Source organism: Oncorhynchus mykiss, chromosome 16 (assembly GCF_013265735.2).
Source record: "Oncorhynchus mykiss isolate Arlee chromosome 16, USDA_OmykA_1.1, whole genome shotgun sequence".
Taxonomy (NCBI): Eukaryota; Metazoa; Chordata; class Actinopteri; order Salmoniformes; family Salmonidae; genus Oncorhynchus; species Oncorhynchus mykiss.
In genome coordinates, this window is record NC_048580.1 from 449,759 (window position 1) to 475,957 (window position 26,199).

General features: G+C 43.5%; 2 protein-coding genes across 5 annotated transcripts in view; one reads left to right on the forward strand and one right to left on the reverse strand.

Annotated features, from left to right (window-relative positions):
- Positions 1-2,769: 2,769 nt before the first annotated feature.
- map10 (microtubule associated protein 10) lies at positions 2,770-8,040 on the reverse strand. The gene is made up of 2 exons (XM_021564572.2): positions 6,485-8,040; positions 2,770-6,352 (listed from the first exon to the last, which is right to left on the reverse strand). Exons 1-2 carry the CDS (start codon positions 7,892-7,894, stop codon positions 4,367-4,369), a joined length of 3,396 nt encoding a protein of 1,131 aa, XP_021420247.2. The 5' UTR covers positions 7,895-8,040; the 3' UTR covers positions 2,770-4,366.
- Positions 8,041-8,513: 473 nt separating this feature from the next.
- The window catches only part of LOC110517286 (signal-induced proliferation-associated 1-like protein 2), a 317,547-nt gene continuing 299,861 nt past the window's right edge, over positions 8,514-26,199 (forward strand). For 3 of the 4 annotated variants that reach the window (XM_036945905.1, XM_036945907.1, XM_036945906.1), the window contains exon 1: positions 8,514-8,963. The gene's annotated coding sequence lies outside the window, so the exon portion shown is untranslated. The remainder of the gene's footprint in view (positions 8,964-26,199) is intronic. The other variant, XM_036945908.1, reaches the window with a different exon arrangement.

Genomic DNA, 26,199 nt, shown 5'->3' on the forward strand with positions numbered 1-26,199 from the left:
TCTCGTGGTCTTCTCCAAATGGCCAGACTTCTCGTGGTCTTCTCCACATGGCCAGACTTCTCGCGTTCTTCTCCACATGGCCAGACTTCTCGCGTTCTTCTCCCCATCCTTGAAAAAAAAAAAGCTGACCACGACTCCATTTTGTTGATCCCTGCCTACAGACAGAAACTAAAACGAGGCTCCCACGCTGAGGTCTGTCCAACGCTGGTCCGACCAAGCTGACTCCACACTCCAAGACTGCTTCCATCACGTGGACTGGGAGATGTTTTGTATTGCGTCAGATAACAACATTGACGAATACGCTGATTCGGTGTGCGAGTTCATTAGAACGTGCGTTGAAGATGTCGTTCCCATAGCAACGATTAAAACATTCCCTAACCAGAAACCGTGGATTGATGGCAGCATTCGTGTGAAACTGAAAGCGCGAACCACTGCTTTTAATCAGGGCAAGGTGTCTGGTAACATGACCGAATACAAACAGTGCAGCTATTCCCTCCGCAAGGCTATCAAACAAGCTAAGCGCCAGTACAGAGACAAAGTAGAATCTCAATTCAACCGCTCAGACACAAGAGGCATGTGGCAGGGTCTACAGTCAATCACGGACTACAGGAAGAAATCCAGCCCAGTCACGGACCAGGATGTCTTGCTCCCAGGCAGACTAAATAACTTTTTTGCCCGCTTTGAGGACAATACAGTGCCACTGACACGGCCTGCAACGAAAACATGCGGTCTTTCCTTCACTGCAGCCGAGGTAAGACATTTAAACGTGTTAACCCTCGCACGGCTGCAGGCCCAGACGGCATCCCCAGCCGCGCCCTCAGAGCATGCGCAGGCCAGCTGGCCGGTGTGTTTACGGACATATTCAATCAATCCCTATACCAGTCTGCTGTTCCCACATGCTTCAAGAGGGCCACCATTGTTCCTGTTCCCAAGAAAGCTAAGGCAACTGAGCTAAACGACTACCGCCCCGTAGCACTCACATCCGTCATCATGAAGTGCTTTGAGAGACTAGTCAAGGACCATATCACCTCCACCCTACCTGACACCCTAGACCCACTCCAATTTGCTTACCGCCCAAATAGGTCCACAGACGATGCAATCTCAACCACACTGCACACTGCCCTAACCCATCTGGACAAGAGGAATACCTATGTGAGAATGCTGTTCATCGACTACAGCTCGGCATTCAACACCATAGTACCCTCCAAGCTCGTCATCAAGCTCGAGACCCTGGGTCTCGACCCCGCCCTGTGCAACTGGGTACTGGACTTCCTGATGGGCCGCCCCCAGGTGGTGAGGGTAGGCAACAACATCTCCTCCCCGCTGATCCTCAACACTGGGGCCCCACAAGGGTGCGTTCTGAGCCCTCTCCTGTACTCCCTGTTCACCCACGACTGCGTGGCCGCGCACGCCTCCAACTCAATCATCAAGTTTGCGGACGACACAACAGTGGTAGGCTTGATTACCAACAACGACGAGACGGCCTACAGGGAGGTGGTGAGGGCCCTCGGAGTGTGGTGTCAGGAAAATAACCTCACACTCAACGTCAACAAAACTAAGGAGATGATTGTGGACTTCAGGAAACAGCAGAGGGAACACCCCCCTATCCACATCGATGGAACAGTAGTGGAGAGGGTAGCAAGTTTTAAGTTCCTCGGCATACACATCACAGACAAACTGAATTGGTCCACTCACACAGACAGCATCGTGAAGAAGGCGCAGCAGCGCCTCTTCAACCTCAGGAGGCTGAAGAAATTCGGCTTGTCACCAAAAGCACTCACAAACTTCTACAGATGCACAATCAAGAGCATCCTGGCGGGCTGTATCACCGCCTGGTATGGCAACTGCACCGCCCTCAACCGTAAGGCTCTCCAGAGGGTAGTGAGGTCCGCACAGCGCATCACCGGGGGCAAACTACCTGCCCTCCAGGACACCTACACCACCCGATGTCACAGGAAGGCCATAAAGATCATCAAGGACATCAACCACCCGAGCCACTGCCTGTTCACCCCGCTATCATCCAGAAGGCGAGGTCAGTACAGGTGCATCAAAGCTGGGACCGAGAGACTGAAAAACAGCTTCTATCTCAAGGCCATCAGACTGTTAAACAGCCACCACTAACACTGAGTGGCTGCTGCCAACACACTGACACTGACTCAACTCCAGCCACTTTAATAATGGGAATTGATGGGAAATGATGTAAATATATCACTAGCCACTTTAAACAATGCTACCTTATATAAATGTTACTTACCCTACATTATTCATCTCATAAGCATACGTATATACTGTACTCTATATCATCGACGGTATCCTTATGTAATACATGTATCACTAGCCACTTTGTTTACATACTCATCTCATTTGTACATACTGTACTCGATACCATCTACTGTATCTTGCCTATGCTGCTCTGTACCATCACTCATTCATATATCCTTATGTACATATTCTTTATCCCCTTACACTGTGTACAAGACAGTAGTTTTGGAATTGTTAGTTAGATTACTTGTTATTACTGCATTGTTGGAACTAGAAGCACAAGCATTTCGCTACACTCGCATTAACATCTGCTAACCATGTGTATGTGACAAATAAAATTTGATTTGATTTGAAATGCCTTAAGTTCTGAAATAGACACCAAAATCAACATACTGTACAAACAATTGTCTAGGCTAAGTAATACTGTACAACATAATTAGCTAGCTAGCTAAACAACTAGCTAGCTAAATTGTAGTCAGTGGCTAGCTAAGACAGAGAAAGGGGATGGAAGATGTTCAACACTTTATTAAATGAATTTCAATACAGCACATGTATTCATCATGGATTGGGTAACGGCGGCCTCTGGTCACGCTGGTGAACATGTACAGGAGCTTTCTGCGGGGATTTGTAGTCTTCTTGAGGTCTTCTCTGTTTCTAATCAGCATTTCACCATTTTGACAATAAATTGAGGTGAATATATTGATAAAAGTCACCTTGTCTGAGAATTACACATTACTCAAAATGTCACGCCAAGATAAGACTTGGACATTAATTTTTTGCCAACACATGGCTAACCTTTGTTTAACCAGCTGCTCTTAGGCTTGGAGTTACCTTTCTATATAATACGCTATGTTAGAGTTTACCCTTCCTCTTCCAATTATAACGTGTGGAGGTCAAAATACTGAACAATTATCTACCAAATCTATTCATTTTAAAATGTTGATTACTTCTGCCTTCTATAATCATTCACTTGATAATAAGACAATTTGTTTTTGTTAATATATAATGGTTCCTGGGTTGCCGGTTTGCCTAGGAGGGGGTGAGAAAAGGTTGAAACCCCGCTGCTCTATGTCAATTCAAAGCCATAGTATTCAGGAGATCCATGACTGAGGGTAGGCATCAACATATCTCTCTACCTGCTCCCTTTGGCATTGTGTAGTAGCCTTGTGGACTTGCATATATTGAGTGGCATTTTCATGCACAACTTAAGTAGTATGTAACTCATCAACACATTTAAATTATTTTCACAATTGAATGTATAGATAAAACAACAGAAGCATTTTAATAACTTGGGAAAGACATTTTAAACTAAAACAGTCTTGCTTTTTGATAACGTATTCATATTAGGGAATTCCCAAGCCCGCTCACACAGTCAATAGTCTAACATGGAAGTAAATTATTCAATTAGCCCTTTGAATTTATGAATGATTGATACAACATTACATTCAGTTTAGTCTAGTGCCGTACAGAATGAGATATTAAAATGGAAGTATCCCGCACGTCCAAATTCAGAATGACTAACAATGTCTGTCTCCACACCATTGCTCTATCAGTAAACCAGATGTGGACTATGTCAGGGCCCATATGTATCAAGCATCATGGTCTGTGTTTACACAGGCAGCCCAATTCTGATATCTTTTCCACTAATATGTCTTTTGACCAATCACTTAGAATCTTTTCATATCAGATCATTTTCAGAACTGATCTGATTGGTGAAAATACCAATTAGTGTGTAAACACAGCATTAGAGTAGGAGAACTGGTTTTGCCTTTAATATCACAAGTAGGATCATATGGACAGGGAATATCTGACCCTAGATCAGCAGCACTACCTTGAGATGCTTGATACATTTGTCCCTAGGAAGCACATTCTTCATGTGGGTCTTCTAGAAGGTGTATCCATGGAGCTTGTTAACTACCAGCTCAGAGACATGTTGCTACTCATTACTGAACCCCAGAGAACCCAGTTCATCTATAGCTTCTTTAGCTAGCTCTCCTGCCTCCTCGGTTAGCTAGCTCTCCTGCCTCCTCGGTTAGCTAGCTCTCCTGCCTCCTCGGTTAGCTAGCTCTCCTGCCTCCTGTTAGCTCCTCTCCTCTCTCCTCAGTTAGCTCCTCTCCTCAGTTAGCTCCTCTCCTGCCTCCTCAGTTAGCTCCTCTCCTGCCTCCTCAGTTAGCTCCTCTCCTGCCTCCTCAGTTAGCTCCTCTTCTATATCTTCAGCCTTGTGGGACTCAGGTGAGGAGTTGTAGTCAGTAGAGATGCAGGTGTCTACAGAGTATCCCCTGTCTGACCTACTGTTCTTAGTGTGGATGGAGTCAGTGTGGGTGTCTACAGAGTATCCCCTGTCTGACCTACTGTTCTTAGTGTGGATAGAGTCAGTGTGGGTGTCTACAGAGTATCCCCTGTCTGACCTACTGTTCTTAGTGTGGATAGAGTCAGTGTGGGTGTCTACAGAGTATCCTCTGTCTGGTGCTCTGTCCTTGGGTTCTTTGGGGATGTAGCCAGTATGGATGTCACTGAGTTGGCCTGATGCTTTGAGACTCTCAGAGAAAGACCCCTTGGCTCCCTGAGACCAAGTGCCACCAGGCCTGTTGGTTGAGGTTCTTCTAGCCCCAGAACCAGACCTCATGACTCCTCCACTACAAGGTCTTGCTGCCAGCTGAGTTCTAGAGCGGACTGAGTGTATGGATGCAGGCGAGTCTCCAACACTGTTGTCAGAGGAGACGCTGAGGACTGAGGCCTGGGTACGAGGTCTGATGACGTGCGTGTTCAGCAGGGAGCGCTGGGGAGACGTCTCAGCTTTAACAGGAACTGGAAGAGGCGGAGCCACTGTTCTTCTCTGGCTTCTCTCTGAGACACTGGAGCCGTCAGAGTTATGGTCACCTGACACTCGGCTCCTCCTCTTGTCCCTGGTCCCACCCCCAACAGGCTCAGGGCTCCTCCCCCTAGTCTTCTCACCCCCAACAGGCTCAGGGCTCCTCCCCCTAGTCTTCCCACCCCCAACAGGCTCAGGGCTCCTCCCCCTAGTCCTCCTACCTGAAACAGGCTCAGGGCTCCTCCCCCTAGTCTTCCCACGCCCAACAGGCTCGGGGCTCCTCCTCCTAGTCCTACCTGAAACAGGTTCAGGGCTACTGAGAAGGTCAGTTGAAGGTGAGAACCCGTCACCATCAGTAGGGTCTAGACTGCTGAAGTCATCCAGGTATTCTACTGCCCCCACACTGTCCAATCTATCACTGCTGGAGGCTGAGTGGGGGTGTTTGAGTCTGGGGCTTCTTCTGGTGTCTGACATGTGGGGCTTGTGGCCAGAGTCTAAAAGGTGTGGTCTGGGTTTGGGGCCTCTTGGCGTCTCATCCCCGTCTCCTCTGCTGTCAGAGTCAGCATGGTCGTACTCTCCACTCCGTAACACCTCCTCTGTGTGATCAACACTGGGAATATGCACCCACAGTTTACTGTGACTGTCCTGCTTGGAATGGGATGATGGTTTCTGTTTTGGTAATCTTTGGGAGGAGTCATCTCTCTTACAGTAAAAATCCTCTGCATTGACACTAGTTGTGAATGTGTTTGATAGTTCCTGCTGGGTTCCTGTTGAGATGTTTCCCTGCCGTTCACGGTCTCTGTCTAGGCTACTTATCGAAGTCGCAATGTCCTCATTTAGAATATCATTCCTATTGAGTAGCTTCCTCCCATCTATAGGTTTATCCGTTTGTCTGTTAGTGTTGTTGGACTTCCTGCCAGGACCCTTGGTCTTGAGTATCTGTTTGTCTGTCTGTTGCTTTCTGCACTCATGGAGGTGGCATTTCATCCCACAAGGTTGAATCTGCTTCATTCTTAGGCGGAACGTTTTTGTCATTCCAAAACCTAACTTCTTCTTGGGAGAGGACTTGGACACTGTATTGCCACTCATTGTATTCTCCCAGTTTGTTTTTCTGATATAACTTTGTGTGGTAGTGCTGCATTGTTCCTGAAGAGGCCTATTCTTCACTCTGGGGCTAGGTCTGACCCATAGTTCGGGAACCACTGGGCAAGGAGACTGCCTGCCTCTCTGTGGTGATGTTGTGGTGTCTCGTAGGCCCTGGGACTGAGGCCAGTCCGCCTGTCAGAATCACAATCACCTTTATTCATCAAAAACATTCACATATACACAGAATTTGACTTGGCTAAATGCCAGCAGTAGACACAAATATACAGACATAAGAAATGACACAATGTACATACAGTATCATACCTGTCCATTAGAAGGCTCTGTCAGTGGCCTGTAGATCCATGCTAGGTTGGGGTGGACTGAAAAGAGCTGCTGTAGCTGGGTCTGACTCTGTCCACTCAGCTGGGCGAGCTCAACTAGCAAGGTGTTCAATAGAGGGAGCGGTCTCAGAGCCTCCCCTAAGATAGATGCCGTCTGCTGGGGTTGGTGCTGTCCCCTCTCTTCCCTGCCTCTAGACTCCATAACCACATCCTGTCTCTGTCTACACCTGTGGTCTGTAGCAGGAACCTGTGTCTCATCAGGTGTCTCCTCATTCCCCAAGTCCAGATCCTCGACCCTGAGAGACTCCATGTCTAACACCCTGTAGTGGCCTGGTTCATTCTCATGTTGTTGTTCTACAGAACTGCTGTAGTAAAGAGATGGGGGCTGAACACAGAGGCTTCCCTCATCATGCTCCTCATCGATAGCAGCCACTCTGAGTGTTCGGTGATGCTGCTTGCTTCTAGAATGTTCTGTTTGAGTGCCAGTTGAAACTGGAACAGTCTGCCGTGCTTCTGACACCACTATCTCACTGGGCTTGTCATTTATATGAATATTCTGATAAAGGACCTTGGAAGGCCTGTTGTCAATGTCCAAGTCAAGTGGTTGCATCGTTCCTTTCCCACGATCGACCTGTAAATGTTCTATTGGTTTCATAGATTCCGTCCCGTGTGTAATACCAACTGGCAATACCCTGTTATCAGGTATATGTGGTAATGAACTACTTCCCAGACTGAACAGATTATATCCCAAAGAAAGAACACCTATTTTCTCTCCCATGAGATTAAATAAATCAACAAGTCCTTTCTCTCCTTGGGAAGAGGGAGAGGAGATACCATGAACCTCCACATCACACCTGATACAGTCTATCAACCTGACCAGAGACACCATCGAGCTGCCTATCAACGTGGGAACCTCTCCCCTCATATCCAGGACCACAGCATGCAGAGGAGTGTTGGATAGGTGGGTGTGGAGGGAGTCCAGGTGGGTTTTGAACAAACACGACTTGCCTTTGTTGAAAGGGTATTGAAACGTGTCGTGGGCTTGATAGAGCTGGTTTTCCTTCTCAATGTCCTCGTCCTCATGGTGCCGTTGATCTAGCAGTGGAGTAGACGTTTCTGGTTGATAGATGAGCAGAGTTGGGAAGTCCAGTAGTCTCACACCGAGGGCTAATTCATCTGAATAATTTAGACATTTTCTGGTTTTGTCTATTCTGATATATTCCACCAATAGTTCGAAAGAAAAGAGAGTTTCGTTGTTATTTAATTGCTCTGTCATTGTGCCATTGCGACAGGTGTCCGAGCAACAAGAATTTGACGGATTCACTCTCAGCCCAGAGTTGCCAGTGATACCATTCTGAATGGAGATCCCTCGTTGAATGAATTGGTTAAACATCAATCAGACCCCTTAGGAAGAAAACAACGTTTGGTTTTTGTATAATTTACGAGAGAATCACAGCTGAAATGGAGGAGAAAATCCGTAAATTAGCCTGTCAGCACCGATAACCCACAAGCTTCTTCAGCTCCGTGGAAACAAACTGGTTTCCGTCACGCATCTTTTATGTCATGTGATGCCAGAGGATTCTGGGAATAGTAGTTTTCAGTCCTGACCACGTTAAAAAAAGGGTGAGTAATGTTACATTAGCAGATTTATTAGGAGTCATATTGAGCTACAAATGCACACTAATAACACATTTAAAAAATATATAACTAACTATCCATACTAATAACCCAGGAAATGTATCCTTAAAGCAAATAATATAATACAACAGAATATAATATAACTCAATATCCTTTATGGACAAATAGCATAGAGAAAACTGATAGCATATTAGAGACTTAATTTGACCGTATAGTATTGCTTTTATTTCCATGATACAACAAGTTAGAGCCATTTTCCTGCAGCTCGCCAGTTGGTGCCACTGTGGGGCTTTATTCAGAGATAGGCTATGATATGCCGATTGCTTTAAATAAATATATATATACAAATGTAATGTCTATTATCCAGAATATAGGGCTATTCAATTTGGGCCTGCTATTTTGTGCCTTATTCTCACAAACAGAGATAAATATTCGTCAGGGTCACACCTCGCCGTTATTCTCTCTTTTCACTTCAGTGACTAAATTACAATTATTAACAAATAAATTTCCTCTGTTCTCTTCTCCGCTTGTGTGTTTGGCTGGATCTCTCTATTCCCACAAATCATCACATTAAGGAAGGCGGAGGGAGGAGCTATCCGTCAGCGGTGGCACCCTGCTCTGCTCCGCTGTCATCGCGGACTAAAGCGGTCTCTAGATGGATATCACACCGAACAGCAGCCGGAGAGAGGAGAGAGAGGGTCTATGGAACTTCACACGTTGGAGCGTTTCTATGGATGAACACGGTTTAATCTGTAGACAAGGATAATAACCGTCTCGTCTATCTTCCCGAATATTAGCCTATTCTTCTGCTGCTCAAGTGAAAGGTAATGGCACAGATGTTCTTCCTACTGTTCTCCCCAATAACGGAATAGTGTGTCGGGGTATGTTCTTCCTACTGTTCTCCCCAATAACGGAATAACGGAATAGTGTGTCGGGGTATGTTCTTCCTACTGTTCTCCCCAATAACGGAATAGAGTGTCGGGGTATGTTCTGACGTCCAGGTACAGCTCCGCTATCATAGCCCTCATCATTTTATTGTCCGTCTGTAGAAAAAAAATGTATGACTGTGTTAGTGGGGTAGTGAGACAACTTGTCCGAGGCATATTGTTGTTTGGTGTAATTATGTGTAGACTATGATAATCCCAGTCGAAAAAGCCATTGACAGAAACACAGAGTATAATCGTGGTAACTTTTTACACACCACAGTGAAAGTTTCCAGTGCACAAACTGGTGTGATCTACCTCTGCCACTATGGGCAGACAGGCTTTTTATTACCACTATTTGACAGATGATTTGATGCATCTCTACTACACACAGAGTTTATATGCGTTGCTTCCCAGTAGTAGAATGAGTTCCCAGATGTACAGTACAGAGAGCCATTGTCCTAGTGATCCTTTGTTGAGGTTGATGATAAAACCATATTTCATGTCCATAATGGCTATAGCCTATTATCACTTAATAATATCTTGGTTGGAGATTCTCACTTGGAAATATATTATTCTAAAGTATTGTGAATAGTATACTACGCCTGGTGTAATGTTTGTCTCTCAGCTGGTGGTATCTTTTATTTTATGGTGGTAATACTTCACTGAGACAGACAGGGGGCGATGAAGACCTCAATCAATGTCTGACATCATAGCCTACCTACCTGCAGTCCCTCACACTACTACTCTACTCACAGGCTGAGACCCAAATGGCACCCTATTCCTTTTTTAGTGCGCTAACCTGGACCCACAGAGAACTCTGGTCTAAATAGTGCACTCTATAGGAAGTAGGGAACCATTGGGATGCATCCATAGTCTCAGAACAAAGACCAGGTGTATATCAGTAAACAGGAATGTACCAACCTAGTTCTTTACTGTTGGTGTTTATCAGTAGACAGGAATGTACCAACCTAGTTCTTTACTGTTGGTGTTTATCAGTAAACAGGAATGTACCAACCTAGTTCTTTACTGTTGGTGTTTATCAGTAGACAGGAATGTACCAACCTAGTTCTTTACTGTTGGTGTTTATCAGTAAACAGGAATGTACCAACCTAGTTCTTTACTGTTGGTGTTTATCAGTAGACAGGAATGTACCAACCTAGTTCTTTACTGTTGGTGTTTATCAGTAAACAGGAATGTACCAACCTAGTTCTTTACTGTTGGTGTTTATCAGTAGACAGGAATGTACCAACCTAGTTCTTTACTGTTGTTGTTTATCAGTAAACAGGAATGTACCAACCTAGTTCTTTACTGTTGGTGTTTATCAGTAGACATGAATGTAACAACCTAGTTCTTTACTGTTGTTGTTTATCAGTTCACAGGAATTATTTTGCCGCTATGGCCTTTTTATTGCCTTACCTCCCTAATCTTGCTACATTTTCACACACTATACATATATTTCTCTATTGTGTTATTGACGGTACATTTGTTGATCCCATGTGTAACTCTGTGTTGTTGTATGTGTCGAACTGCTTTGCTTTAACTTGGCCAGGTCGCAGTTGTAAATGAGAACTTGTTTTCAACTAGCCTACCTGGTTAAATAAAGGTGATCTGGCCTACCTGGTTAAATAAAGGTGATCTGGCCTACCTGGTTAAATAAAGGTGGAATAAATAATAGGGCCTTGATCAGGGAGGTGGCTAAGAACCCGATGGTCACTCTGACAGAGCTCCACATTTCCTCTGTGGAGATGGGAGAACCTTCCAGAAGGACAATCATCTCTGAAGAACTCCACCATTCAGGCCTTTATGGTTGAGTGGCCAGATGGAAGCCACTCCTCAGTAAAATGAACATGACAGCCTGCTTGGAGTTTGCCCGAAATGCACCTAAAGGACTCTCAGACCATGACAAAACAAGATTCTCTGATCTGAAGAAAACAATATTGAATTATTTGGCCTGAATGCCAAGCATCACATCTGGAGGAAACATGGCACCTTCCCTACGGTGAAGCGTGGTGTTGACAGCATCATGCTGTGGGGTTGTTTTTCAGTGGCAGGGATTGGGAGACTAGTCAGTATCGAGGGAGAGATGAATGGAGCAAAATACAGAGAGATCCTTGATGAAAACCGGCTCCAGTGTGCTCAAGACCTCAGACTGGGGCGAAGGTTCACCTTCCAACAGGACAACGACCCTCAGCACACATCCAAGATAAAGCAGGAGTGGCTTCGGGACAAGTCTCTGAATGTCTTTGAGTGGCCCAGCCAGAGCCTGGACTTGAACCCGATCTAATATCTCTGGAGAGACCTGAAAATACCTGTGCAGCGGCGCTCTCCATCCAACCTGACAAAGCTTTAGAGGATCTGCAGAGAAGAATGTGGGAAACTCCCCAAATATTGGTGTGCCAAGCTTGTAGGATCATACCCAAGAAGACTCAAGGCTGTAATCGCTGCCAAAGGTGCTTCAACAAAGTATTGCGTAAAGGGTCTGAATACTTATGTAAATGTGATATTTCCGTTTTTTATTTGTAATAAATTAGCAAAAATTTCTTAACCTGTTTTTGCTTTGTCATGATGGGGTATTGTGTATATATTGACTGGGGGGGAGGGGGACACACACACACAATTTAATCCATTTTAAAATAAGGCTGTAACGTAACAAAATGTGGAAAAAGTGAAGAGGTCTGAATCCTTTCCGAATGCACTGTAGACAGTTTGAGGGCAGTCTGGTTGTTCCTACAGGAGTCTTTTTCTATGCTCCAAAATGCCACCCTATTCCTTTTAAAGTGCACTACTTTTAACCAGATCCCTCTGGGCCCTGATCTCAAGTAGGGCACTATATAATGAATAGGTTGCCATTGGGGACACAGCCCTGTCCCTTGGCTGAGAAGGTACAGAAATGTAATGGTGCTATAATGTTGTTTTTCCTTCAGTTCTGTATCCCTCTCTTTTCTTCCTGTGGGAAGTTTATTCTACATAACTATTACATTCCTAATAAAGGAAATAAATAGGCCTCTCTTTTCAATGGGCCTGTAGTAGTAAGGGCTGTAGACAAAAGAACAAGTAGTGGAAACTACAGAAATCCATAACAAGCAAGTGTTATGCTATATAAAGACCTTGTTCTGAAATCTCTCAGAAGCCTGTCAACTGACTCCTGCTCTATGTGCCATTTTAAGTGAATGGATGTAGGAAGGATGTAGGATGGATGATTGTAGGAAGAATGTAGGAAGGATGATTAGATGGGTGGATGGATGAATGAGTGGATGGCTGTAGGAAGAATGAATGGATGGATGAATGGATGTAGGATGGATAGATAGATGAATGTAAGAAGGATGGATGGATGAATGAGTGGATGCCTGTAGGAAGGATGTAGGAAGGATGGATAGATGGATGGATGAATGGATGTAGGATGGATAGATAGATGGATGGATGGAGTGGATTGATGCTTACTGTAGCTGAGTGGATGGATGGTTGGAGTGGATGGATGGATGGAAGGATGAATGGATGTGGGAAGGGCAGATGTAGGAGGATGGATGGAAGGATGGATGTAAGAGGATGGATTAATGGATGAATTTCGGGAGGATGGATGTAGGAGGATGGATGGATGTAGGAAGGATGGATGAATTAATAGATGGATGTAGGATGGATGGATGGATGCATGGATGTAGGATGGATGGATGTGGGAAGGATGAATGTAGGAGGATGGATGGATGTAGGAAGGATGGATGTGGGAAGGATGAATGTAGGAGGATGGATGGATGGAGGTAGGAAGGATGGATGTAGGGAGGATGGATGTAGGGAGGATGAATGGATGTAGGAATGATGGATGGATGTAGGAAGGATGAATGTAGGAGGATGGATGGATGTAGGGAGGATGAATGGATGGATGTAGAATGGATAAATGTAGGAAGGATGAATGTAGGAGGATGGATGGATGTAGGAAGGATGGATGTAGGAAGGATGGATGTATGAGGATGAATGGATGGATGTAGAATGGATGGATGGATGTAGGAAGGATGGATGTAAGGAGGATGTATTTAGGAGGATGAATGGATGGATGTAGAATGGATGGATGGATGTAGGAAGGATGGATGTAGCAGGATGAATGGATGGATGGATGTAGGAGGGTGGATGGAGGATGGATGGATGGATGTAGGGAGGATGGATGGATGTAGGGGGATGGATGGATGGATGTGGGAGGATGGATGGATGTGGGAGTATGGATGGATGGACGTAGGGAGGATGGATGGATGTAGGGGGATGGATGGATGGATGTGGGAGGATGGATGGATGTGGGAGTATGGATGGATGGATGTAGGGAGGATGGATTGATGGATGTAGGGAGGATGGATGGATGGATGTAGGGAGGATGGATGTGGGAGGATGAATGGATGGATGGATATAAGAAGGATGGATGGATGTAGGGAGGATGGAGGAATGTAGGATGGATGTAGGGAGGATGGGATGGATGGAGGAATGTAGGATGGATGGATGTAGGGAGGATGGATTGATGGATGTAGGGAGGATGGATGGATGGATGTAGGGAGGATGGATTGATAAATGGGTAATGGTTAGGAGGGTTAGGAGGGTTAGGAGGGTGTAAATAATAGACAGCCCATTAACAACAGCAACATCATATGTTTGTAAAGGATTAATCAAATTAAGCTTTATTTTATAGAGCACATTTCAGACATGAAATGCAACACAATGTGCTTCACAGGGAAAAACAAAAAAACAATGAAAATAAAACCTGAAATATTTACTACACAACAAACAGAGGATAAAAACAAAAGAATAACAATAAAAACAGAACTACTAAAAAGCACCCTGAGGAAAATCAAAGCCACAAATATCTATTTTAAACATGTCCACAGTTTCGTCCCCCTCAGGTTCTCTGGCAGGTTGTTCCAGAGGCTGGGGGCATAGTAACTAAAGGCTGGGGGCATAGTAACTAAAGGCTGGGGGCATAGTAACTAAAGGCTGGGGGCATAGTAACTAAAGGCTGGGGGCATAGTAACTAAAGGCTGGGGGCATAGTAACTAAAGGCTGGGGCCATATTAACTAAAGGCTGGGGGCATAGTAACTAAAGCCTGGGGGCATAGTAACTAAAGACTGGGGGCATAGTAACTAAAGGCTGGGGGCATAGTAACTAAAGGCTGGGGGCATAGTAACTAAAGGCTGGGGCCATATTAACTAAAGGCTGGGGGCATAGTAACTAGAGGCTGGGGGCATAGTAACTAAAGACTGGGGGCTTAGTAACTAAAGGCTGGGGGCATAGTAACTAAAGGCTGGAGGCATAGTAACTAAAGCCTGGGGGCATAGTAACTAAAGGCTGGAGGCATAGTAACTAAAGGCTGGAGGCATAGTAACTAGAGGCTGGGGGCATAGTAACTAAAGGCTGGAGGCATAGTAATTAAAGGCTGGGGGAACAGTAACCAAAGACTGGGGGCATAGTAACTAAAGGCTGGGGGCATAGTAACTAAAGGCTGGGGGCATAGTAACTAAACGCTGGGGGCATAGTAACTAAAGGCTGGGGGCATAGTAACTAAAGGCTGGAGGCATAGTAACTAAAGGCTGGAGGCATAGTAACTAAAGCCTGGGGGCATAGTAACTAAAGGCTGGAGGCATAGTAACTAAAAGCTGGGGGCATAGTAACTAAAGGCTGGGGGCATAGTAACTAAAGGCTGGGGCCATATTAACTAAAGACTGGGGGCATAGTAACTAAAGACTGGGGGCATAGTAACTAAAGGCTGGGGGCATAGTAACTAAAGGCTGGAGGCATAGTAACTAAAGCCTGGGGGCATAGTAACTAAAGGCTGGAGGCATAGTAACTAAAGGCTGGAGGCATAGTAACTAGAGGCTGGGGGCATAGTAACTAAAGGCTGGAGGAATAGTAACTAAAGGCTGGGGGAACAGTAACTAAAGTCTGGGGGCATAGTAACTAAAGACTGGGGGCATAGTAACTAAAGGCTGGGGGCATAGTAACTAAAGGCTGGGGGCATCGTAACTAAAGGCTGGGGGCATAGTAACTAAAGGCTGGGGGCATAGTAACTAAAGGCTGGAGGCATAGTAACTAAAGGCTGGAGGCATAGTAACTAAAAGCTGGGGGCATAGTAACTAAAAGCTGGGGGCATAGTAACTAAAAGCTGGGAGCATAGTAACTAAAGGCTGGGGGCATAGTAACTAAAGGCTGGGGGCATAGTAACTAAAGACTGGGGGCATAGTAACTAGAGGCTGGGGGCATAGTAACTAAAGGCTGGGGGCATAGTAACTAAAGGCTGGGGGCATAGTAACTAGAGGCTGGGGGCATAGTAACTAAAGGCTGGGGGCATAGTAACTAAAGGCTGGGGGCATAGTAACTAAAGGCTGGGGGCATAGTAACTAAAGGCTGGGGCATAGTAACTAGAGGCTTGCGGGCATAGTAACTAAAGGCTGGCGGGCATAGTAACTAGAGGCTTGCGGGCATAGTAACAAGAGGCTTGCGGGCATAGTAACTAAAGGCTGGGGGCATAGTAACTAAAGGCTGGCGGGCATAGTAACTAGAGGCTTGCGGGCATAGTAACTAGAGGCTTGCGGGCATAGTAACTAGAGGCTTGCGGGCATAGTAACTAGAGGCTTGCGGGCATAGTAACTAGAGGCTTGCGGGCATAGTAACTAAAGGCTGTCTCTCTATGCCTCATGGTCCTGGGCTTTGGGATAGTTTAAAAACAAGTGCTGGCCGACCTACTGGGAACATAACATAAAGCATGTCTGATATGTATTGAGCTGCACAATGGTGGATTGATTTAAAAACCAATAGTGGAATCCTAAAATTAATTCTAACACTCTCAGGCAGCCAGTGCAGAGACCTTAACACCGGTGTAATGTGTCCTCTCCATCTGGTCTTGGTCAGTACCCGTGCTGCAGCATTCTGTAGACCAGACAGGAGAGCATTACAGTAGTCAAGATTGCTTGTAATAAAAGCATGGATGAGTCTCTCTGTATCAGCCTGAGAGAGAAACGGTCACACCTTGGCAATGTTCCTCAGGTGGGAAAAATCTAATTTGGTCACATTCCTAATGTGCTTTGGTGGCCTATACAGGGTCATGGGCAGCACTGGTGGCTGACATTTAAACAGTATAACATGATGCTCTGGTCTGGTGGCTGACATTTAACAGTATAACATGATGCTCTGGTCTGGTGGCTGACATTTAAACAGTATAACATGATGCTCTGGTCTGGTGGCTGACATCTAAACAGTATAACATGATGCTCTGGTCTGGTGGCTGACATTTAAACAGTATAACATGATGCTCTGGTCTGGTGGCTGACATTTAAACAGTATAACATCATGCTCTGGTGGCTGACATTTAAACAGTATAACATGATGCTCTGGTCTGGTGGCTGACATTTAAACAGTATAACATCATGCTCTGGTGGCTGACATTTAAACAGTATAACATGATGCTCTGGTCTGGCACCATCATCTGTGTGTGGAGAATAGACAACCCATTAACAACAGCACCATCATCTGTGTGTGGAGAATAGACAGCCCATTAACAACATCACCATCATCTGTGTGTAGAGAATAGACAGCCCATTAACAGCAGCATCATCTGTGTGTGGAGAATAGACAGCCCATTAACAGCAGCATCATCTGTGTGTATAAAATAGACAGCCCATTGACAACAGCACCATCATCTGTGTGTGGAGAATAGACAGCCCATTAACAACAGCATCATCATCAGTGTGTGGAGAATAGACAGCCCATTAACAACAGCACCATCATCTGTGTGTGGAGAATAGACAGCCCATTAACAACAGCACCATCATCTGTGTGTGGAGAATAGACAGCCCATTAACAACAGCACCATCATTTGTGTGTGGAGAATAGACAGCCCATTAATTAACAACAGCACCATCATCTGTGTGTAAAGAATAGACAGCCCATTAACAGCAGCATCATCTGTGTGTGGAGAATAGACAGCGCATTAACAGCAGCATCATCTGTGTGTGGAGAATAGACAGCCCATTAACAACAGCACCATCATCTGTGTGTAGAGAATAGACAGCCCATTAACAACAGCACCATCATTTGTGTGTGGAGAATAGACAGCCCATTAATTAACAACAGCACCATCATCTGTGTGTAAAGAATAGACAGCGCATTAACAGCAGCATCATCTGTGTGTGGAGAATAGACAGCCCACTAACAACAGCACCATCACCAGGGGTTTAGAGAAAGAGAGTCCTGCTAATGCCTGTTGTTATGGTGATACTATTTATCAACCTTTATACCTGTTGTTATGGTGATACTATTTATCAACCTTTCTACCTGTTGTTATGGTGATACTATTTATCAACCTTTCTACCTGTTGTTATGGTGACAATATTTATCAACCTTTCTACCTGTTGTTATGGTGATACTATGTATCAACCTTTCTACCTGTTGTTGTTATGGTGATACTATGTATCAACCTTTCAACCTGTTGTTGTTATGGTGATACTATGTATCAACCTTTCTACCTGTTGTTGTTATGGTGATACTATGTATCAACCTTTCTACCTGTTGTTGTTATGGTGATACTATTTATCAAAATGCAGCTGCTTCTCCTATTAAACCTCTAGATGGTGTTTTTCAGAATGCCCTTCGTTTTATGACAGGAGACAGTTTTATTACTCATCACTGTATTCTTTACCAAAAGATTGGCTGGACCTCTGACGTCATGTATATCACATCATTACACTCTTCACAAAGCCCTGCTCCACAATCGTCCTACTTACCTAACATCCCTGTTGCGAGATAAAAAAATCTTATCCCAATAGTTAGGTGCCCGTTCTCTGGCTCCTTCTCTGGCTCCTTCTCTGGCTCCTTCTCTGGCTCCTTCTCTGGCTCCTGCTCTGTCCTCTACTCTTGATAGGAATCAGAACGTGTCTGTTCTTTGAAGCAAATTTTGTCCCTGACCTAAAACTTGTCTGAGAGGAAGTAGGTTCTGTGGTGCTAAGTGTCAACGTTCCCATCTGGCAGGTCCCACCACACCCCAGTCATGTGACAGGGATCAGGAAGGGAAGCCAGACCGGGCAGCGGGAGTCACAATGGGCCTCCCAACCAAATCCTGTTTCTCTTTAGGCCTAACTAACCAACAATGCCAGAAGACTGAAATCACAGTCTGTCTTCCTGTAGAGCCTGGGAGAAAAATTATATCTCTAGAAGACTGAAATCACAGTCTGTCTGCCTGTATAGCCTGGGAGAAAAATAATATCTCTAGAAGACTGAAATCACAGTCTGTCTGCCTGTAGAGCCTGGGAGAAAAATAATATCTCATCTCTTTCTCTAGTCTTCTTTTTCTCTCTCCCCATATTAAAACATACTATAGTCTATACTATGGTAGGAATACTGTAGTGTGTACTATGGTAGGAATACTGTAGTGTATACTATGGTAGGAATACTGTAGTGTGTACTATGGTAGGAATACTGTATTGTGTACTATGGTAGGAATACTGTAGTGTGTACTATGGTAGGAATACTGTAGTGTATACTATGGTAGGAATACTGTAGTGTGTACTATGGTAGGAATACTGTAGTGTATTCTATGGTAGGATTACTGTAGTGTGTACTATGGTAGGAATACTGTAGTGTATACTATGGTAGGAATACTGTAGTGTATTATATGGTAGGAATACTGTATTGTGTACTATGGTAGGAATACTGTAGTGTATACTATGGTAGGAATACTGTAGTGTATACTATGGTAGGAATACTGTAGTGTGTACTATGGTAGGAATACTATAGTTTTTACTATGGTAGGAATACTATGGTGTGTACTATAGTAGGAATACTATAGTGTGTACTATGGTAGGAATACTATGGTGTGTAATATGGTAGGAATACTGTAGTGTGTACTATGCTAGGAATAATGGTGTGTGTACTATGGTAGGAATACTGTAGTGTGTGCTATGCTAGGAATACTGTAGTGTGTACTATGGTAGGAATACTGTAGTGTGTACTGTGGTAGGAATACTGTAGTGTGTGCTATGCTAGGAATACTGTAGTGTGTACTATGGTAGGAATACTATAGTCTGTACTATGGTAGGAATACTGTTATTCACTTTAGTGTTGTTATTGATTGTGGTATAGTATACCGTAGTATTTACTGTGGTGTTGTTATGGACTGTGGTATAGTATACTGTAGTATTTACTGTAGTGTTGTTATGGACTGTGGTATAGTATACTGTAATATTTACTGTAGTGTTGTTATGGACTGTGGTATAGTATACTGTAATAGTTACTGTAGTGTTGTTATGGACTGTGGTATAGTATACTGTAGTATTTACTGTAGTGTTGCTATGGACTGTTGTAGAGTATACTGTAGTCTTTACTGTAGTGTTGATATGGACTGTTGTAGAGTATACTGTAGTATTTACTGTAGTGTTGTTATGGACTGTGGTATAGTATGCTGTAGTATTGTTTAGTATACTGTAGTATGTACTGCAGTGTTGTTATGGACTGTGGTATAGTATAATGTAGTATTGTTTGGTATACTGTAGTATTTACTGTAGTGTTGTTATGGACTGTGGTTTAGTATACTGCAGTATTTACTGTAGTGTTGTTATGGACTGTGGTTTAGTATACTGTAGTATTTACTGTAGTGTTGTTATGTACTGTGGTATAGTATACTGTAGTATTGTTTAGTATACTGTAGTATTTACTGTGGTGTTGTTATGGACTGTGGTTTAGTATACTGTAGTATTTACTGTAGTGTTGTTATGGGCTGTGGTTTAGTATACTGTAGTATTGTTTAGTATACTGTAGTATTGTTTTAGTATACTGTAGTATTTACTGTAGTGTTGTTATGGACTGTGGTTTAGTATACTGTAGTATTTACTGTAGTGTTGTTATGGACTGTGGTTTAGTATAGTGTAGTATTTACTGTAGTGTTGTTATGGACTGTGGTTTAGTATACTGTCAGGGCGTGGCTCTCTAAGGTCAGGGCGTGGCTCTCTAAGGTCAGGGCGTGGATCTCTAAGGTCAGGGCGTGGATCTCTAAGGTCAGGGCTGTAGTATTTACTGTAGTGTTGTTATGGACTGTGGTTTAGTATACTGTAGTATTTACTGTAGTGTTGTTATGGACTGTGGTTTAGTATACTGTAGTATTTACTGTAGTGTTGTTATGGACTGTGGTTTAGTATACTGTAGTATTTACTGTAGTGTTGTTATGGACTGTGGTTTAGTATAATGTAGTATTTACTGTAGTTTTGTTATGGACTGTGGTTTAGTATACTGTAGTATTTACTGTAGTGTTGTTATGGACTGTGGTTTAGTATACTGTAGTATTTACTGTAGTGTTGTTATGGACTGTGGTTTAGTATACTGTCAGGGCGTGGCTCTCTAAGGTCAGGGCGTGGCTCTCTAAGGTCAGGGCGTGGATCTCTAAGGTCAGGGCGTGGATCTCTAAGGTCAGGGCTGTAGTATTTACTGTAGTGTTGTTATGGACTGTGGTTTAGTATACTGTAGTATTTACTGTAGTGTTGTTATGGACTGTGGTTTAGTATACTGTATTATTTACTGTAGTGTTGTTATGGACTGTGGTTTAGTATACTGTAGTATTTACTGTAGTGTTGTTATGGACTGTGGTTTAGTATACTGTAGTATGTACTGTAGTGTTGTTATGGACTGTGGTTTAGTATACTGTAGTATTTACTGTAGTTTTGTTATGGACTGTGGTTTAGTATACTGTAGTATTTACTGTATTGTTGTTATGGACTGTGGTTTAGTATACTGTAGTATTTACTGTAGTGTTGTTATGGACTGTGGTTTAGTATACTGTAGTATTTACTGTAGTGTTGTTATGGACTGTGGTTTAGTATACTGTCAGGGCGTGGCTCTCTAAGGTCAGGGCGTGGCTCTCTAAGGTCAGGGCGTGGATCTCTAAGGTCAGGGCGTGGATCTCTAAGGTCAGGGCTGTAGTATTTACTGTAGTGTTGTTATGGACTGTGGTTTAGTATACTGTAGTATTTACTGTAGTGTTGTTATGGACTGTGGTTTAGTATACTGTAGTATTTACTGTAGTGTTGTTATGGACTGTGGTTTAGTATACTGTAGTATTTACTGTAGTGTTGTTATGGACTGTGGTTTAGTATAATGTAGTATTTACTGTAGTTTTGTTATGGACTGTGGTTTAGTATACTGTAGTATTTACTGTAGTGTTGTTATGGACTGTGGTTTAGTATACTGTAGTATTTACTGTAGTGTTGTTGTGGACTGTGGTTTAGTATACTGTCAGGGCGTGGCTCTCTAAGGTCAGGGCGTGGCTCTCTAAGGTCAGGGCGTGGATCTCTAAGGTCAGGGCGTGGATCTCTAAGGTCAGGGCTGTAGTATTTACTGTAGTGTTGTTATGGACTGTGGTTTAGTATACTGTAGTATTTACTGTAGTGTTGTTATGGACTGTGGTTTAGTATACTGTATTATTTACTGTAGTGTTGTTATGGACTGTGGTTTAGTATACTGTAGTATTTACTGTAGTGTTGTTATGGACTGTGGTTTAGTATACTGTAGTATGTACTGTAGTGTTGTTATGGACTGTGGTTTAGTATACTGTAGTATTTACTGTAGTTTTGTTATGGACTGTGGTTTAGTATACTGTAGTATTTACTGTATTGTTGTTATGGACTGTGGTTTAGTATACTGTAGTATTTACTGTAGTGTTGTTATGGACTGTGGTTTAGTATACTGTAGTATTTACTGTAGTGTTGTTATGGACTGTGGTTTAGTATCCTGTAGTATTTACTGTAGTGTCAATATGGATTGTGGTTTAGTATATTTATATATATTCTTTATAAATATTAGTTTGGCCTTTATTCAGATTACAACCGCTCTCAAAATAACCTCCAACATATCGTGATACATAGCCTCTGTGGACTTCTATTTCAGCACCGTTTCGCTCTGAGACAAGCATGGAGAAACCAACATGTTCAATTATGTGTTGACTGAATATGATGTCGGCTAAATAATCAAGTTAGGTTTCTCCAGAAATAAAAAATAACAAACTGGCTTTATTTATTTTGCATTTATTTGTATTTTTTGTATTGAATATCTGAAACATACAATATACTTGCAGTGAAGCCCTCAACAACTACACCACACCAGTCATCCAACAGATTCCCATTTAGAGTCACACACAGAGGCATCCAGGTTCAATGTCCTGCTCAAGGGCACGTTGACCGATCTCCCACCAGGCCAAAAACGTGAACCCGAACCCTCCAAAATCCCCCCACAGTTCCCCAGTAGCTGTCCCTCAACCATTCGAGACCCCTCCTACAGCCCCCCCATTAATACATAAAAAAATATATAATACAATTAATTCCATTCCCCACCCCCAAGAACTCCCCAATGCACCAACAACCAAGAGAATTAACGAAAGACAAAAAATAAAAAGACAGATTAAAACAGCAAACAACAAACTGAAATCATAACAGCAATGCCAACTGTATATGTTTGTGTGCATGTCCGACACTATTACATGTTCAGTATGTGTGTGTTCTTGTATGTGTTTATTTGAATGAGAGAGTGTGTATATGTGTACAAACACCTGCACGGCCTCAGCCTCAGGCAAACAGGGATTAGCTGTAAAAACACTGCCACACAGTGTCATTCAAACACACTTTTTATGATGTTTTATTTAGACTTTTTTTTACTGTTATCTTTGACCATCATTCTCTCTCCCACACAGTAACTCCCCTCCCACTTGTCTCCAATTCCACATCCCAAGCCTCGGCTTCCCTCAGCCCATCCCAGCTATCTCTGCTGGCCTCCCACTTCGGGTTTCTACGCAACACATATCTTTCAACTATGCTGTGATGTTTACCGTACAACTTTGTCCTATATTTATATATGTTATTTATTTTTCAGTTTTATTTTTTTTGTCCCAGCCCCCGTCATTGTAAATAAGAATTTGTTCTTAACTGATTTGTCTAGTTAAATGAATGTAAAATAAAAAATGTTTACAAATTCACTGTAGTAGTCTTGTGGACATGACTGTAGTATTCACTGTAGTTAGCGGTGGGCCCAGGTGGCAATAAATAAATAAAACCAAAAGCTTACCTTGTCTTGGAAGAGTTCCAGTGTTGGATAGTTATAGCCAGCTAGCTAACACAGCCTCCCTCAATTTGAGCAGGGTGTTTGAGTAGGCTAAACTAGCCAGCTAGCTAACACAGCATCCCTCAATTTGAGCAGGGTGTTTGAGTAGGCTAAACTAGCCAGCTAGCTAACACAGCCTCCCTCAATTTGAGCAGGGTGTTTGAGTAGGCTAAACTAGCCAGCTAGCTAACACAGCATCCCTCAATTTGAGCAGGGTGTTTGAGTAGGCTAAACTAGCCAGCTAGCTAACACAGCATTCCTCAATTTGAGCAGGGTGTTTGAGTAGGCTAAACTAGCCAGCTAGCTAACACAGCATCCCTCAATTTGAGCAGGGTGTTTGAGTAGGCTAAACTAGCCAGCTAACTAACACAGCATCCCTCAATTTGAGCAGGGTGTTTGAGTAGGCTAAACTAGCCAGCTAGCTAACACAGCATCCCTCAATTTGAGCAGGGTGTTTGAGTAGGCTAAACTAGCTAGCTGCATTTTCCAGCAAGTGAAAAAAGTTAATATATATAGCTCTTTTGCATCTTCATTTTTTAAGAAATTAATTTGTTCAAAACTGTTAAACTATTGTCTTTCAACTACTCAACACAGTGCTAGCTAGCTGCAGCTTACGCTTTCAGTACTATATTAATTATCTGATCCTCTGATTGGGTGGACAACGTGTCAGTTCAGGCTGCAAGAGTTCTGATAGGCTGGAGGACATCCTCTGGAAGTTGTAATGATTGTTGTAATAAAGTTGTAATGATGTACGCTGAGATTCGGGAAGCAAGTTCAGGGAGTGAATACATGTAATAAATAAATGAACAAAACAAGAGACACAAAAAGCGCACTGACATGAAACAGACACAGTGACGCCTGGGGAAGAAACCCAAGGGAGGGACATAAAGGTAATCAAGGAGGTGATGGAGTCCAGGTGAGTGTCAATATGCGCTGGTGACAGGTGTGCTCCCTAACGAGCAGCCTGGTGACCTAGAGGCCGGAGAGGGAGCACACGTGACAATTACTGTGTAAAATATTTTGATTTGTTTAACACTTTTTTGGTTACTACATGATTCCATATGTGTTATTTCATAGTTTTGATGTCTTCACTATTATTCTACAATGTAGAAAATAGTACAAATAAATAAAAACCCTTGAATGAGTAGGTGTTCTAAAACTGTTGACTGGTGCTGTGTGTAGAGTAGCATAATCAGACATCTGATTCTGTGTCTGTTCTGTCAGTGGCACTTTGTTGATGGCTGGCGGCACGGCTATTATTATTATTGTTTGTTGTTGCTTGGACGTGTGAGGGTTGATTCATGGTACAGGTATCATTGTTTGTTGTTGCTTGGACGTGTGAGGGTTGATTCATGGTACAGGTATCATTGTTTGTTGGTGCTTGGGCGTGTGAGGGTTGATTCATGGTACAGGTATCATTGTTTGTTGTTGCTTGGACGTGTGAGGGTTGATTCATGGTACAGGTATCATTGTTTGTTGGTGCTTGGGTTTGTTGGTGCTTGGACGTGTGGGGGTCGATTCATGGTACAGATGTGGTTAATCCGTCTGGTGTTGTAGCGGTAGTCAGACACAGCCTGTGAAGCTGTAAAGCTGTGTAGTGTCAGATACAATGTGGATACTGTAAGCCTGTGTAGCATCAGGGAACAGATGGACAACGGAGGGTTATGTGACAGATGGCAGGTGGCTATGTTGTCTGTTATAGCTGAGAGTCCTGTCACAGCTTGTTGCCCTTCTGACTGAAGACCTCTGGTGACATGAGGCCACCCTCTGTGACGGCAGGGAAGGTTAGTATAAAGGGTAGAGGGGTGGGGGGGTGGGGTCAGAGTATGGGAGGGGGGGAGGGATCAGTGTTGTGGTGGTAGTCGTGGTAGAGGGCATAGGAGCAGGGGTAGGCTAGGGTAGGGGAATTAGTGACAGAAGAGATCAGTGTTGTGGTGGTAGTAGTGGTAGAGGGCATAGGAGCAGGGGTAAACTAGGGTAGGGGAATTAGTGACAGAAGGGATCAGGGTACAGACAGGGAAGAAATACAACTTTATCAGCATTTTAAGTGAAACAGTCTGATCTGTTGAATCAGTCTGATCTGTTGAAACAGCCTCATTGCCTTTTAAAACTGCTTGATGTGTAGTGGTTGTATGAGTTTTGGATATGTTGTCCCAGAACTGTCCCAGAGTCTGTTTTCAACCATCCTAGACATATTTGTTATTGTCCCAGGGATGACGGTATGCCCTATGCTCTGGAGGGCATAACAAGTATTTGGTTGTAATTGTAATGTTGACAAGGGTGGCCAATCATCCTCCAGGACAGCCTTAAAGGGGCAGTGTTGTATTTTGAGACAGGCTTGAATATGCTTGAGAATGAAGCCTCCATTTTGTCTGATCCTCTAGGGAAAATAATTTTCATTCATTTTGTTTTGGAAAGTGGTTCCTTGCATAACACAATGATGGAGCAATTGTGGTACAGGCCTTTTCTATGTTTGGACAAGTAAACAATCTGTCCTATTTTACTTTAAAAAACAATATGTCGAGCCCTGTTACAGACTATATCCCACTACAGAGCAGACTACATCCCACTACAGAGCAGACTACATCCCACTACAGTACAGACTACATCCCACTACAGTACAGACTACATCCCACTACAGAGCAGATTAAAACCCACTACAGTACAGACTACATCCCACTACAGTACAGACTACATCCCACTGCAGAGCAGACTACATCCCACTACAGTACAGACTACATCCCACTACAGAGCAGATTAAATCCCACTACAGTACAGACTACATCCCACTACAGTACAGACTACATCCCACTGCAGAGCAGACTACATCCCACTACAGTAGAGACTACATCCCACTACAGTACAGACTACATCCCACTACAGAACAGACTACATCCCACTACAGTACAGACTACATCCCACTACAGTACAGACTACATCCCACTACAGTACAGACTACATCCCACTACAGTACAGACTACATCCCACTACAGTACAGACTACATCCCACTACAGAGCAGATTAAAT